A 17150-nucleotide genomic window follows, 5' to 3' on the forward strand; every position below is an offset into this window, starting at 1 on the left:
TGGATTGATCCCTTGATCATTATGTAGTGTCCTTCCTTGTCTCTTGCAACAGCCTTTTTTTAAAGCCTATTTTGTCTGATATGGGTATTGCTACCCCAGCTTTCTTTTGGTTTCCATTTGCATGGAATTTGTTTTTCCATCCCCTCACTTTCAGTCTGCATGTGTCGCTAGGTCTGATGTGGGTCTCTTGTAGACAGCATACATATAATTCTTGTTTTTGTATCCATTCAGCCAGTCTATGTCTCTTGGTTGGAGCATTTAATCTATTTACATTTAAGGTAATTATCAATATGTATGTTCCTGTTGCCATTTTCCTAATTGTTTTGGGTTTGTTTTTGTAGGTCTTTTTTCTTCCCTTCCTCTTTTGTTCTGTTCTCTTGTCTTTCTTGCCTAGAGAGGCTCCTTTAGCAATTGTTGTAAAGACGCTTTGGTGGTGCTGAATCCTCTTAGCTTTTGCTTGTTTGTAAAGCTTTTGATTTCTCCATCGAATGTGAATGAGAGCCTTGCTCGTTAGAGTATTCTTGGTTGTAGGTTTATTAAACAAATGTCATAAAGAAAGAAAAAGAAAGACATCATAAATTTTAAAGGGATCAATACAAGAAGATAATATTACACTTGTTAAATTTATGCACCCTATATTGGAGCACCTAAATATATAAAATACATACTAAGGGACATAAAGAGAGAAAGAGACAGTAATACAACCATATTAGGGGCCTTTAATAACCACTGACATCAATGGACAGATCATTTAGACAGAAAATTCAATAAGGCACCAGAGGTCCTAAACGACACAGCAGACCAGTTGAACTTAACTGATATCTACAAGACACAATATCCAAAAAACAAAACAAGGCAAAACATCAAAATACACATTCTTTTCAAGTGTGCATGGAATGTTCTCTAAGGTAGATCATATACTAGGTAACAAAACAAGCCTCATAAATTTAAGAGGATGGAGATAATTTCAAGCATCTTTTCTGACAACAGCAGTGTGAATCTAGAAATTAAACACAGAAAGAAGAACAGAAACAGAACAAACACGAGGAAAATAAACATGCTACTAAAATAACCAATGGGTCAAAGATGAAATCAAAGAAGAAATCAGAAAATACCTAAAGACAAACAAAAATGAAAACACAACCTCACAAAATGTATTGGATGCAGCAGAAGCAGTTCTAAGAGGCAAGTTCATAACAATACAGGACTTCCTCAAGAAACAAGAATAATCAAATAAACAACCTAACCTACTACCTAAAAGAATTTCAAAAAAGAAGAACAAACAAAACCAATGGTCAGCAGAAGGAAAGAAATAATGAAGATTGGAGGGGAAAAAAATAAAATATATTTTTTTAAATAATAGAAAATGTCAATAAAACCAAGAGCTGTTTTTGGGGGGTTTTTTGTTTGTTTTTTAAGATAAACAAAATCAACAAAATCTAGCCATGCTCACCAAGAAGAAAAGAGAGAGGACCCAAATAAATAAAATAAGGAATGAAAGAGGAGAAATACCTGATAACACAGACATAAAAAACATTATGAGAATACTATGAAAAGTTATGTACCAAAAATGTGGACAACCTGGAGGAAATGGACAAGTTTCTAGAAACATACAGCTTGCCAAAAGTGATTCAAAAAGAAACAGATAATTTGAACAGACTAATCACTAGAAGTGGAATAGAATTTGTAATTTTAAAAACTCCCTGCAAACAAAAGTCCAGGAACAGATGACTTCACTGGGGAATTCTATCAAACATACAAAGAAGAGCTTATACCTATCCCTCTGAAACCATTCCCCCAAAATTTAAGAGGATGGAACACTCCCAAGTTCATTCTATGAAGCCACCATCACCCTGATACCAAAGCCAAAGACAGTACAAAAAAAGAAAAAGAAAAAGAAAATTACAGGTCAATGTCTTTGATGAATATTCAGGCAAAAATCCTTAACAAAATACTAGCAAACCAAATCCAACAATGCCTAAAAAGGATCATGCACCATAATCAAGTTGGATTCATTCCGGATGATTCAACATTTGCAAATCAATCAGTGTGATACACCACATTAACAAAAGGGAAGACAAAAACCACATGATCATCTCAATAGAGGCAGAGAAAGCATGTGACAAAATTCAACATCCATTCATGATAAAAACTCAAAAAGTGGGTATAGGGAGAATGTTTCTCAACATATTAAAAACCGTTTATAACAAACTCACAGCCAATGCAATACTCAATGGTGAAAAGCTGAAAGCCTTCAAGCTAAATTCAGGAACAAGACAAGGACGCCGACTCTCACCAATTCTATTCCACATAGTATTGGAATTTCTGGCCACCACAATCAGACAAGAAAAAGAAATAAAAAGTATCTAACTTGGAAAAGAAGAGATAAAACTGTCACTATTTGCAGGTGAAATGATCGTCTATATAGAGAGAGAACCCTATAGTCTCCACACAAAAACTATTAGAACTAACAAATGAATTAAGAAAGTTAGCAGGATACAAGACTAATATACAGAAATCTGTTGCATTTCTTTACACTAACAATGAAAGAATACCATTTAAAGTCACATCAAAAAGCTTTAGGAATAATCTAAACCTAGGAGGTGAAAACTATAAAACATTCGTAAAGGAAATTGAAGAGGATTCAAAGAAATTGAAAGATATTCCATGCTCTTAGATTAGAAGAATTAATATTGTTAAAATGACCATATTACCCAAAGCAATCTACAGATTTAATGCAATCTTTCTCAAAGTACCCATGACATTTTTCACAGAACTAGAGCAAATAATCCTAAAGTTTGTATGGAACTACAAAAACCAGAATTGGCACAGCAATCCTGAGGCAAAAGAATAGAGCTGGAGGCATAACCCTTCCAGAATTCAGACTATACTAAAAAGCTACAGGAAACCAAACATTGTGGTATTGGCACAAAGACAGACATATAGCTCAGTGGAACATAAATAAACCCACACTCCTATGGTCAATTAATCTATGACAAAGGAGGCAAGAACATACAATGGAGAAAAGACAGTCTCTTCAACAAGTGGTGTTGGGAAAGTTGGACAGTTTAATGTAAATCAATGAAATTAGAACACTGCATTACCCCATATACAAAAATAAACTCAAAATGGTTTAAAGACCTAAATATAAGACATGACACCATACAACTCCTAGAGGAGAACATAGGCAAAACATTCTTGGACATAAATCATAGGAACATTTTCTTAGATCAGTCTCCCAATGCAAAAGGAAAAAAGGCAAAAAATAAGTTGGACCTAATTAAACTTAAAATCTCTTGCACAGCAATGAAAATCATAAAGAAAATGAAAAGACAACCTATGGAATTGAAGAAAATATTTGCAAATGATGCAACCAACAATGGGTTAATTTCCAAAATACACAAACAGCTCATACAACTCAATATCAAAAGAACAAACAACCCAATCAAGAAATGGGCAGAAGACTGAAAAAGACATTTCTCCAAAGAAGACATACAGATGGCCATCAGGGACATGAAAAGATGCTCAACATTGCTAATTATTAGAGAAATACAAATCAAAACCACAATGAGGTATCACCTCACACTGGTCAAAATGGCTATCATCAAAATCTACAAATAATAAATGTTGGAGAGGGTGTGGAGAAAAGGGAACCCTCTTATATTGTTGGTGGGAATGTAAATTGGTGCAGCCACTGTTGAAAACAGTATGGAGATTCCTTTAAAAACTAAAAGTAAAGCTACTATATGATCCAGCAATCCCATTCCTGGTTATATATCCAGAAAAGATAAAAACTCTAATTTGAAAAGATACGTGGACCCCATGTTCATAGCAGCACTATTTACAATAGCCAAGACATGGGAAAAAAAACAGTTACCCATCAACAGAGGATTGGTTTAAGAAGATGTGGTATATATATAATGGAATATTACTCAGCCATAAAAATGAAATATTGCCATTTGCAGCAACATGGATGGACCTAGAGAACATTATACTTAGTGAAGTAAGTCAGACAAAGACAAGTATATGATATCACTTGCATGTGGAATCTAAAAAGTAATACAAAAGAATCTATATACAAAAGAGAAACAGACTCACAGACATAGAAAACAAACTTATGGTTACCAAAGGGGAAGGGATTACGGGAGGGATAATTTAGATTTATGGGATTAACAGATACAAACTACTATACTTAAAATAGATAAGAAACAAGGATCTACTGCATAGCGTAGGGAGTTATATTCAGTATCTTGTAATAACTTGTAACGGAAAATAATATGGTAAGAAATATACATGTATAAGTATAACTTCAAATATATATATATATATTTATATATATATATATATATTTACAATGTTGTATTAGTTTCAGGTGTACAGTGAAATGATTCAGTTCATTTTGCTCTACACCTGAAACTAACACAACATTGTAAATCAACTATACTTCAATAAAAGAAAAGAAGATTCCCCCTATGTTTACTTCTGTAATTTTATGGTTTCTGGTTTTACATTTTAGATGTTAATCCATTTTGAGTTTATTTTTGTATATGATATGAGATAAGGGTCCAATTTCATTCTTTTGTATGTGGATATCCAGTTTTTCCAACACCATTCATCAAAGACATTCTTCTCCCATTGTTTGTTATAGACACGTTGTTGAAGATCAATTGACTGTAGATGCATGTATTTCTATCTGAGCTCTCTATTCCATTGGTCTATGTCTCTATTTTTATGTCAGTACTTTACTATTTTGATTACTGTAGCTTTGTAATATATTTTGAAATCAGGAATTGGAATGCCTCTAACCTTATTCTTTTTTATCAAAATCGCTTTGGCTATTCAGGGTCCTTTGCAGTTCCACATGAACTTTAGAATTCTTTTTTCTATTACTGTAAAGATCACCTTTGGGGTTTTGATAGGAGTCACATTGAATCTGTAGGTCATTTTGAGTTATGGATATTTTAACAATATTAATTTTACCAATCCAAGAACATGCAATATCTTTCCAGATGGAAAGATGTCTGTGCCTTCTTTAATTTCCTTCATCGGTGTTGTATAATTTTCTGTGTACAAGTCTTTAACCTCATTAGTTAAATTTATTCCTAAGTATTTTATTCTTTTTGTAGCTATTTTGAATTGTATTGTTTCCTTCATTTCTGTTTCTGATACTTTGTTGTTTGTGTTTAGAAACATGAGTGATTTTTCTCTTTTGATTTTGTATATTGCAAGTTTACTGAATTCTTTAGTTATAAATTCTTTAATTAGGTCAGTTTTTTGTTTGTTTAAAATTTGGTGTTGTTTATGTATATGATCATATCATCTGTAAATGAAGATAACTTTTTTCTTCCTTTCTGTTTTGGGTGCCTTTCTTTTACTGAAGTGTAGTTGATTTACAACGTTGCATTAATTTCTGCTGTAGAGCAAAGTGTTTCAGTTATACATATATATACATTCTTTTTTATATTATTTTCCATTATGGTTTATCACAGGATATTGAATATAGTTCCCTGTGCTATACAGTAAGACCTTGTTTATCTACTCTCTATATAATAGTTTGCATCTACTAACACTAAACTCCCAATCCATCCCTCCCCCACATTCCCTCCCCTTTGACCATAAGTCTGTTCTCTATGTCTGTGAGTCAATTTCTGTTTCATAGATAGGTTCATTTGTGTCACATTTTAGATTCCACATATAAATGATACCATATGGTATTTGTCTTTCTCTTGCTTACTTCACTTAGTATGATAATATCCAGGTCCATCCATGTTGCTGCAAATGGCATTATATCATTCTTTTTTATGGCTGAGTAATATTCCATTGTATATATGTACCACATCTTCTTTATTCATTCATCTGACTATGGACATTTAAGTTGTTCCATGTCTTGGCTATCGTGAATAGTGCTGCTATGAACATAGGGGTTGCATGTATCTTTTTGAATTTTAGTTTTGTCAAGATATGTGCCAAGGAATGGGATTGCTGGATCATACGGCGACTTTACTTTTAGTTTTTTAAGGAAACTCCATACTGTTTTCCATAGTGGCTGTACCAACTTACATTCCCACCAACAGTGTAGGAGGGTTCCCTTTTCTCCACACCCTCTCCACCATTTGTTGTTTGTAGACTTTTTAATGATGGCCATTCTGACCAGTGTGAGGTGGTACCTCATTGTAGTTTTGATTTGCATTTCTCTAATAATTAGCGATGTTGAGCATCTTGGGTGCCTTTTACTTCCTTTTCTTGTATAATGCTCTGGCTACGAGTTCCAGTACTATGTTGAAAAGAAAGGGGAAGAGTCGGCTTCCTTACCTTGTGCTTCTTTCCTTCCTTACCTTGTGCTTAGGACAAAAGCTTTTAGTTTTTTGCTATTGATTATGATGTTAGCTGTTGTCATGTATGTCTTGTGTTGAATTAAGTTCTTATATACCTATTTTGTTGAGCATTTTAATTATGAATGGATATTGAACTTTTTCAAGTGCTTTTACTCCATCTATTAAGATGATCATGCAGATTTTTTCTTAAATTTGTTAATGTGTTTTATCACGTTCATTGATTTAAGTATATCGAACCATCCTTGCATCATCCCCGGGATAAGTCCAACTTGATCATGGTGTATAATCCTTTTAATGTACAGTTGAATTCAGTTTGCTAGGATTTTGTTGAAGATTTTTGCATGTATATTCATCAAGGATATTGGCCTATAGTTTTCTTATCTTGTGTTTTGTTTGGTTTTGATATCAGGGTGATGCTGTTCTCATGGAATGAGTTTGGAAGTGTTCCCTCCTCTCCCATTTTTTGGAAGATTTAAAGAGAATTGGTATAAATTGTTTGAATGTTTCATAGAATTCACTTGTGAAGACTTCTAGTCCTGGGGTTTTCTTTGTTCAGAGATTTTTGATTACTGATTCAATTTCCTTATTTTTTATTGACCTATTCAGGCTTACTATGTTTTAATTCAGTTTCTGTAGGTTATGTTTCTAGGAATTTATCCATTTCTTATAAGTTGTCTAGTTTTTTGGCATATAACTGTTTATAATTTTCCCTTATAATCCTTTTTATTTCTGTGGCATCCATTGTAATGTCTCTTCTCTTATTTCTGATTTTATTTACTTCAATCTTCTATTACATTTATTCTTGATTCCTTCATCAAATCAATAAATGATTTGAGTACCTGTATGTGCCAGACAATAGATTACACCAGTAGCCTTGTATTCATTGTAATCCATCTTGCATATCATGGCTAGATCATTTCAACGTTCAAATTTGATCAAGTCAGTCTCGAGTTCAAACATGTTTAGTGTTGCACACTCCCCCCACCCCCCAACCACTGCCTTCTGGCAGTGGTGTACCAAGAGGGACAGGGCAGTGGGAGCTGTCATGGCTGGAAGGAGTATCTTATCATTGACTTACAACTGGAACATGATGATAACAAAGAGCAAACTTTTAGTTTATTTTGTTTTAAAATTCTTTATAGTCAATGCCTATATCTGAGGCAGACTACTCTCACTGCCCCCCTCTTTTGTATGTCACTAAATTTCATGCTAAAATCCAAATTCTTTACTCTGGCCTTTGTAATAGGGACCATCTCATGGAATTTCTGTAAAGATTTTTACAGAATTCAGGATGGCTGAGCCCATGCATCATTTATGGTACTTCCTACCAGCCCATGCCCCCAACTGACTGGGTTGCTTTTCACCTACTGTTCTACCCATCAAACCTACCCATGTTTCAAGCTTAATGCCTTCACACTAGCCCACAGATTATTAAGCCTTGGAACTTATATCATACTTTGTCACATAACTGATATGTATATTTTATATTATTAATTATTTTCCCTATGTATGTTTTGTTCTTCAATATCGATGATGTGTTGATGAAGGTCATGAGTTGAGTTGTGCCACATGAAGTGCATTAGCACAAACAGGAGCCTGTTCAATGATAATAAAAGGTAACAGCTTTTGCAATAGGAAAAATTGGTCTCCTTGTTGAATTCTGTAATCTGTGTATTCTAACAATGAGCTCTTGTCACCACAGGGTGTCACTGCTTTACAAGTCAAATTTTCTTCATTTGATTGTAGAGAAGATAGAAGTAGGAGAAATTCTTGAGAGGTTGCAACAAAATGTATAGCAGTGTTTGGAGGTGTGGAGATGGAATAGAATTATATAGACCAAACTGAAAAATCCCATTTACACACTAAACACCATATACAGTCTCATTCTCCTTTCCACTGGTAATTTGCTGTGTAGTCTTCCAGATCTTTTCTCTTTGTTTGGGGGTTGTGTGTGTGTGTGAGAGTGAGAGAGAGAGAAACAGAGAGACAGACACAGAGACACAGAGGTAGAGAAGTTTAGGAAACATAAATGGGATCCTACTCTGTGTGTGTGTATGTGTGTGACGCATAGCCATTCAGTAGCTTTTTCTTTTCATTTTATAACATTTCATTGGCCATCTTTTGTTCTCACTACATCCAACTCTATCTCATTCTTCTTAGCAGCTAATGCAGCAATTTCTGTATATTGAAATGATTAGTAATTGGCATCTTTAATCCTCAAAATAGTTGCCTTGGTATTGTCCACAACTGTGAGTCAGAGTGAATTCCATTCTGTTGCCCATTGTTTGAAAGCTGTACAGTTAATTAGTAAGCACTTAGGAGTATTGATAAGTGTTGAGCAGTAAGTTGAAAAACAGCATATGCAAACCAGATTGCCATCAGAATTTAGAACAACATAAAATAAAATGCTCTGGAGTATTTATAAGGAGAAGAGGAGAAAGAGCCAGAGTAAGAAAGATCATTAAAATACCAATGCATTTTGTACAGGTTGGCCAAAACGTTCATTTGAGTTTTTCCGTAAGATGTTACAGAAAAACCCGAGCGAACTTTTTGGCCAACCCAATACCTTCATTATCTCTTATTTATGATTATAAGATTATACATGCTCATCGTAGAAGATGGGAAATAGAGGAACACATTAAAAAGAAAATAATCATTACCCTAACCCCATAACCTTAACTTAACCATAGTTAATATTTATTTTTTGCTCATAGCTTCTTACCTTTTTACTTTTAAATTTTTATTATAAGATACAGCTACATGATTTTTAAAACATTCCAACAATACAGAAAAGTGAAAAGTAAAAAAAGAAAGTCCTCTTCTCACCTCATTCTCATCTTCTCATTCTCATCCTCACTTTCCGGATATTCACTCACTGTTAATAATTTCTCTCATAATTTACATTTAAGTGTGTTGATATTGCCTTTATTCTGAGTATATAAATATGTGTTATGTGGCATATACACCATTATGGGGTTATACTGTGCTAATGTTTTTTTATATTACTTTTTTTTTTCATATAGTTTTCTACCCAAAGCATACATATTCCATATATAACCCAGGTGCAACCTGGGGATACTGAGCAAGCATGTAACTATTTCAAAAAGTTTGACTTGACACTTCTCCTCACCCCATTCCATGCCATTGAGTTTCTGATCTTTCACAGAAAAAGGCCTGTAGTCTTAACTGAAGACCCATTCCAGTGAACCACACATTCTTCCTGTGTGTATGGCTCTGTTTTAGACTATTCTTTTTTTGGAGCTATTAGAGGAGAAAATACAGTTACTACCGTGTGGTATAGTGGAAAATGTCAAAGATTTGGGTTTTGATCCCAGTTTTATCATTTACTGGCTGTGTTTAAAGGATAAAATGTTTCATACAACCTTGTGAGATATTTTTATCCCTCTTTAGAGATGAAAAAACAGAGATCCAGCCAGGGAGAAGTGACTTATTTAAGGTCACACAACTACTATGTACTAGAGCCAGGATTCAAGCAAAGGCCTGTTTGAGGCACAGCCTATGTGTTTTCCATTCAACCATCGTGGCTTCTCTTTGGGACTTCAGTAAAGGTGAAAGAGAACACGTCTTTAAAGTGATTGCTTAATTTTTTGACGTTATAAAAGGTTATGTACTCTGTTATCTTTTTGGAATCCAAACGTCTCTTATCTGACTCCCTTTGTTTTGTCATATTCCCTTTTTTAGGAGAGAAGCCTTATAAATGCACCTGGGATGGCTGCTCCTGGAAATTTGCTCGCTCGGATGAGCTAACCCGCCATTTCCGCAAGCACACAGGCATCAAGCCTTTCCGGTGCACAGACTGCAATCGTAGCTTTTCTCGCTCTGACCACCTGTCTCTGCACCGCCGGCGCCATGACACCATGTGAGCGGCACAGACTGCACTAGAAGAGCTGCACTGGTCTCTTTCTTGTGTGTGTGTGTGTGTGTGTGTGTGTGTGTGTGTGTGTGTGTGCGCGCACGCGCGCGTGCACGCAATGGGGTCATGACCATCTTTTCCTCTTTGACTCAGCTTGCCTCTGGGATGGGATTGGAACAGTTCACTGAGCCAGGCTGACGAAACTGGAGGAAAAGATAGCTGATCTTCCATGGGGACTCTTTATATTCCACCTTAATTTCTCCACTGACTAGTCCCCAGTTTTTTCAACCTCCGCATGGGTTGAATTCCAGTGCGGCACCCATGGTTGCCCCCCTCCCGTCCCTGTTATGAGATAGGACATTTTTCCTACAATAAGAAAACAGGAATCAAATTCAAGGCTGTGAACAAACATACGCTGCTTTTTGTTCTTATTTTCCTCTTGTTTTATAGAATTCTTACCCATATTTCTGAATCAGTACATCAAAGTGGTTGGTAGTGTCCTAAATTGACTTTTTTCAAGTTCCTAGACAGAAGAGGGCATAACATTGTAGTTGGCTGGTAAGTTTTACAGGGATTTGGGTCCTGAGTATAGGGCACATTCTCAGTGAATAAGCTGAGTCCCATACCAAGCTCAAAGGTTTTGTAAAGCCAATCCTATTTGTTCTTACAGTTTGGTTTTCAGACAGTGCTGGTGCTTCTTGCTTCTTTAGTCCATCAAAGGGAATGAACGGATCTTTTTGTCCTTCTCCTTTTCCTCCTCTTCTTCCTCCTCCTCCTTCAGGATTAAAGATTTTGCTGCACAATTACATTCTTTGTTTTGTTAAATTTGGACAAAACTTCAAAGCACACATTGACATGCCAGTAGGGTAAAAAGTGTTCCAGGAGAGTAAGTTGGGCAGTGGAAGGAACAAGTAGACCCAGGATGATCCTGGAAACAAATAGAGGAAAACATTTTTTGGATAGGATATCAAGAGTGCTCTAATCACAAGTCTCATTCAAATGGCAATCTGTTGAGACAGTGTCTTGAGGGGCTACACTGTACTGTTTATTCTTCTGTTTACATAAAGCAACTGTTATGCGCATATTGCATGATGAGAAATGACACACTGGGGCCATGTTATACAGAGATGAGGGGTTGGAAGAAAAAAATGTGTTAAGTCCATGGCATTATTAGCATGCATTCCTATGTTTCAAATGGAACTATAAGAGGCTTTTAGTGAAAACTGACAAACAGAAAGCAATTCGACGTTCTGCAACTGCTATGAACATCTAAGCCATTTATTTTAGCCATTAAAACATGTTGCATAATATACACATTTGGTTACCCAATCAGACTGTTTTATAATAGTCTCTGGGACATAAAACCCTCTGTTCCAGGCCCCGGACCTCAGATCTACCTCCACATGGCATATTTCCTCTCCTGGGGTCAGGGAGGGGAGGTTTGCATCACTTAATTGTGGACACAGCCTCTCTCCTGGAAAAGGTTGTCTTCATATGGTACCCCTTTTCCTTGGCAGATATTCAACCAGTCTCTCTTGGATACTTCAGGTTATTACATCCCAAGGCCACCTAGTCTGACTAAATCATAGAATTCTAGCACCAAGAAGGGATACTATTAAATATCTAGTCTTACCCGTCATTAATATTTTACAGATGAGACAAATGCGGGTCAGATTCCTTCCCCAGATGTTTCCTTGAGGCCTTACAGACCTGCACACCCATTCTCCCAGGGATCACATTATTAAACCAAATTAAAGAAAAATTTACATGATTGGTTGCAGTATTTGTCCAAGCTTATATGTTATGCTTCAGAAAACTTTAGACCACTCACAAAATCATTTACAGTTGACTAAATGGTAAGTAAAATGTGCTTGTGGTCGTTGATATATAACATTAGGAACACCATTTTTCTATTCTAACACGTTCTATAATATCTCAGGTTTGATTTACCTCATTTCAAGTTACAGTGTCTTTTCAGACCATAAACCCTCATAAATTTAAGGACTACCTGTATTTTTCAAAATGATATGTAGATTTTTACTATTTTAGTCTTGTTATTTTGATATAGGTTTTACCCTGACTTTTGGTGTGCAAGTTCCACACTGTAGACTAATTGTTAAAGCACTAGGAAATATCTAGGGCCAATCTGTTAAAGGGGACTTCTATGCAGGTGTAAGACAGTTTGCTAAAGGTGAATTACCATCATACATAAGTTAAGCTTGTAATTGAGTAGTTGATATGGTATTTCACAGTAGAGTCTAAGGGCTTACCCATTTTCTCCAGAGTTTGGATTTGAGACTCTTTTTCCAGAGTTCATAACTGACTTGTGCCCATCAGGATCTTTTGCATTGGAGCATATGATCTATTTATAAATAAAGACTATAAAACATAGTGTTGTACTAACTAGGATAATCAAATTAGGATTCCAAATAGTGGTATCCCTGACATCTCTAAGCCTTTATTCAAATTTTTTCCTGCAAAGTAATGAGGGACTTTGTTAATGTTTATTAATTGTCTATGGTCAGGAAACAATTCTAATCTTATTTTCATTGCCTTCTTCCCTGCAAATAATGATAAAATCTTTACAAATTATTTCCATATTCTTTAAGAAATATATCAACATTCATTAAGAGTATTTCATGGAGTACAGGTACTCGAATACAGTATAATACTGTACCACACCAAAAGCAAGTAGAACTTTGCTAAATAGACAGTGAGATGGAAAAGAACTGTCTCTCTTAGGTAGCATTTGGAATGAACTGAATTTACTGTGCTCACACCAGCAAACCACCATTATGTGGTCAGTTGCTTAGGGCATGGAAAATGGCCTTGATTGATAGCGTTGAATAATACCTTGGAATTTATTGCAGTGGAATTCCTCCATTTGTAGATGATTGGCAATTGAACATTACTATTGATAATTATGATTGGAAAATTCAGGGAAAACTATGAAGAATATGAACTGCTGAGTACATTAGGTGGAGTGCATTATGGGCAAGACAGAAAGGTTTGTGAGAATAAATTCTTAAATTCTTTTTAAATAACGTTTTTATTTTAAAACAGTTTTAGATTTACAGAAAAATTCTGAAGATAGTACAGAGAGTTTCCCTATATCTCAAACCCGGTTTTCCCTATTACTAACATATTTCATTAGATGTACATTTGTTGCAAATAATGAAGTAATTATACATTATTATTAATTAAAGTCCAAACTTTATTCAGATTTTCTTAGTTTTTACCTAATATCCTTTTTCTTTTCCAGCATCCTGTTCAGGATACCACATCACATTTAGTAGTCATATCTCCTTAGGCTTCTCTTGGTTTTGACAATTTCTCAGACTTTCCTTGTTTCCTATGACCTTGGCAGTTTCGAGGGGTCCCTCAATTAATATCTGTCTGATGTTTTTCTCATGATTAAACTGAGCTTATGGGTTTGGGGGAGGAAGACCACAGAGGTGAACTGCCATTTTCATCACATCATATTAACATGACGTATAACCTTGATGTTAATCTTGATCACCTGGCTGAGATAGTGTTTGTCAGGTTTCTCCTCTATACTCCGCCCCACCTTCCATACTGTACTCTTTGGAAGGAAATCACTATGTGCAGCCCACACTTAAGGAGTGGTTAGCTATGCACTACATGCTTGAGGGTGAGTATCTACATAAATTATTTGGATTTCTGCATGGTAGAATTGTCTTTTCTCCCTCATTTATTTATGCAATCATTTTCTTGTATCAGTATGGACTCATGGATATTTATTTTGTACTTTGGGTTATAGTCCAATGCAACTTATTTTGTTACTCAAATTGTTCCAGCTTTGGTCATTGGGCACTCTTTTGAGTTGATTTCCATGTTCTTTTGACATACCCCCATCTTTTTTTTAGCACACCTTTATTTTCCAGCACTACAAGATGCTGCAAGCTCATCTTGTATATATTTTTTGCCGAATCCTGTAATCAACCATTTCTTTAAGGAGTCCTGGTTTCTTTCAATGGAGAATTGTATTAGAAACGAAGATCTGGGCATTAGGTATGCTTGTTGCTACTTGTATTTTTGCTTCTAGGTCATCTCAGCTGACAGAGCAAGGAAATATATGTGTGTACACTAACCCATGTATATCTATATATACATATCTACAAATATTTCTGTAGGTAATCATCCATATCTTTATTAAGCTAAACATGAGTTCATACTGATGTCTCCAACTCCAATCCCTTACCACATGGATCATCTTATCCTAGCCTTTTGTCTTTGTTCACTCTAACCTTCCACTCCAACAGTGAGAAACCTGGCTCCCACGCGTTGCCATCTACTTACTTAATTGTTCAGCTCCAGAGTACCTGTATAGTGATATCTGAATTGTTATCCTGTACACCTGTGGGAACATCTAGAGCACAGTGCTTATGTACATGATAGTAACAGCTTTAGTATTCTAAGAGCTCTTTGAAACAAAGTGATCTGCAAAATTCAGGAGTTAGAGATTTCTATGACCTGAGTTCCAGGAACTTGGGGTGTATCCTGCCCTCAAAAGGTTTTCTGAAGAACAAAACCATTGGGAATTGATCTAATCTTTAATAAGCCAAAGGAAATTATTGATCCTCCCTAGTGTGTTAATACCTATATAGAAATAGGTACACTGAAGAAAGTAGGTGTGCCCAATTTAAAGAAACACTTAGCACTGTCTTTTCTCACTGGTAAATATGGCTCTCTGACAATAGAGTTGCCACCCTAAGTTACCTCTCTTCCATATTTTCCCATCTCTCACTTTATTGACCTTAGGCAAGTCACATCACCTCTCTGTGCCTCAGTTAACCCATCTGTAAAATGGGGATCCAAATACCTACCTCACAGGATTGTTGTGAGGATTCTCATTAATGGATGTTGGCAAAAATGACAAGTGATCCTTAAATGAACAACAAAGTATTATGATTACCATTATGATGATAATTATAGTACTCTAAATTTACCCTAGAAAAAGGAGAGGATTAGGCTTCCTGGATGATAAAGAGCTAAATCTGCGTAAGTAACAAGGATAATTGAAGAGTGGTCACTGGAAGCAATATTATCTCTTCCTCTCACTTTCCCTACATTCTCTTCATTGCTAACTATAGGATTCTCATCTGTTTCTATACTCAAAGCATATTAGGGTCTAAAGGAATAAGTAGACAAAATCCATTGCTGTAAAAGCTGTATTCTTCCCCTTTCCTCACTCTGCCTGGACCACATTACATGTCACCCTGTCAGAAGCACAGAGGCAATCTCCCACAGCCCTTCAAACTTTGGCCAGTCCAGCTCCACCAGTTACATTTTGTCTTTCCACACTTATTATATTCTGAACAGTATAGGTAGAAGGGAAGTGGGGTGGGGTGGTTGGGGTGGGAGTGGGATGGAAGAGAATAGAACTTATACTAGTGACAAGATATTTCTTTGATTCTCAAATACTGGTTTTACCTCCCATTTCTTTTTCTGGTGGTGGGTTGGGGACAGGGGGAGAGACACTATTTTGTTTATTAAGAAACTCTCCTTCCTTTCCAGTAGATGTTTCCCAGGATCAGTATAAGTAGTTGTTTTGGACATTATAACTATGTTGTATGCAGTGCTGTTTTCATTGTATTTCTGAATAAAAAGACGAAGAGAATCCCTAGTGGTGTCCATCCTTGTTTTTTGACAGGAGGACACAGTGGGAAAACAGTGCCAGAAATTGACTGTACATTTTTGTGTTGGGGAAAGGAGCCTGCAGTGAAATGATTGATTGTTTTTGGTCATTGTTTGTTTAAAGAAGTTATAGAACAGTATATTAAGCTTTAGTATTTATAACTCATGTCTCTGCCTTCTTATTTCAGTACTTTAGAGCAGCACCCTGTTTTTTCTCTATTTTATACTAGTTCTTGCTCCAGCGACATGGCTGTGAGACTAAGATTGTGAGCAATCTCTCATATTCAAGTCTGTTAGGTCCCTGGAGATACTCAAAAACTGCCTCAGTTAGCATGGTCACTTAGAGATTACTATGTTCTCGCTCAATGGGACTTTTCCTCTGTGGCATCCAGGCAGGGTGTATGTTTGGGAAATAAGCAATCTTATTAAGTTTGATTATTGTACTTTTTATTAATAAAAAATATTTTAAACTTCAGAATCCATGGTTGTTATCTTGAATTTGTCTTCATTTACGTTTCCACAACATTGCATGGCACCATTAAATCATTTTCGTTTTCTTTCCCTTAACTGGGTAAAGTTTTGGTGAAACTACTTTATAGTAGCATGGGGCAAGAAAGGAAGCTGGACTTAAACACAATAATTTCTCTAAGTACATGAGGCCCTCCCCATTCTTGGGAATCTACTCAGCATGTCCCTGAATGGGACTGCATGGAGACTGTGCTCCTTTTGCATATTTCTTACAGAAAATCACCCTGTGTGATACAGGCTCAGCTGGTAAGGTTTCCCTGCCCATCCCTGTTCCCTTCACCATCTTGTTTGTTTTTTCCTAAGAAGGAATTCAGGAGAGTAGGGTATTGGGACAGCTTTAAACTTCAAAGATACCTCAGTACAAATACCACCCCTGGGTGGGGATCTGGGAAGCTGATTCTGCTTTGGGAAACTTCATCTCTCAGAGAGATGCTGGGGAAAAAGGTAAAAGGGAGGAAATCCTGTGAGAGATTAAGACCAAGAGCTAGAAGAACAGATTGAAGAGTAACTGTTCTTGGAGATGACAGAAAGGGATTATTACTACAAATTATATAAAACAAGGAATCTCAAGCTTTCTAAGATTCCCCCAAATTCTTTTTACTCATTTATTTATTCTGAGAGTCATTGTCATCCCTTTGGGGTAAAAGCATCATCAACTCGATGCTACAAATATATTGACTGAAAAGCTACCAATAATCCAGGCTTTTTGCTCGTTTTTATGGAGATGAATAAAACACAGGTGCTCTCAAGAAATT

The 17150-nt window shown here is 36.0% G+C and overlaps 1 protein-coding gene across 6 annotated transcripts in view; it reads left to right on the top strand.

The window, feature by feature from the left end:
• KLF8 (KLF transcription factor 8) overlaps positions 1-15563 on the top strand; it is a 349664-nt gene extending 334101 nt beyond the window's left edge. For all 6 annotated transcript variants that reach the window (XM_082444996.1, XM_082444998.1, XM_082445000.1 and 3 more), the window contains one exon: positions 10038-15563. In XM_082444996.1, the coding sequence (XP_082301122.1) occupies positions 10038-10219 (182 nt within the window). In that variant the 3' untranslated portion in view covers positions 10220-15563. The remainder of the gene's footprint in view (positions 1-10037) is intronic.
• Positions 15564-17150: the final 1587 nt, after the last annotated feature.

This window comes from Balaenoptera physalus (assembly GCF_965194825.1).
Source record: "Balaenoptera physalus genome assembly, chromosome: X".
NCBI classification, from domain to species: Eukaryota; Metazoa; Chordata; class Mammalia; order Artiodactyla; family Balaenopteridae; genus Balaenoptera; species Balaenoptera physalus.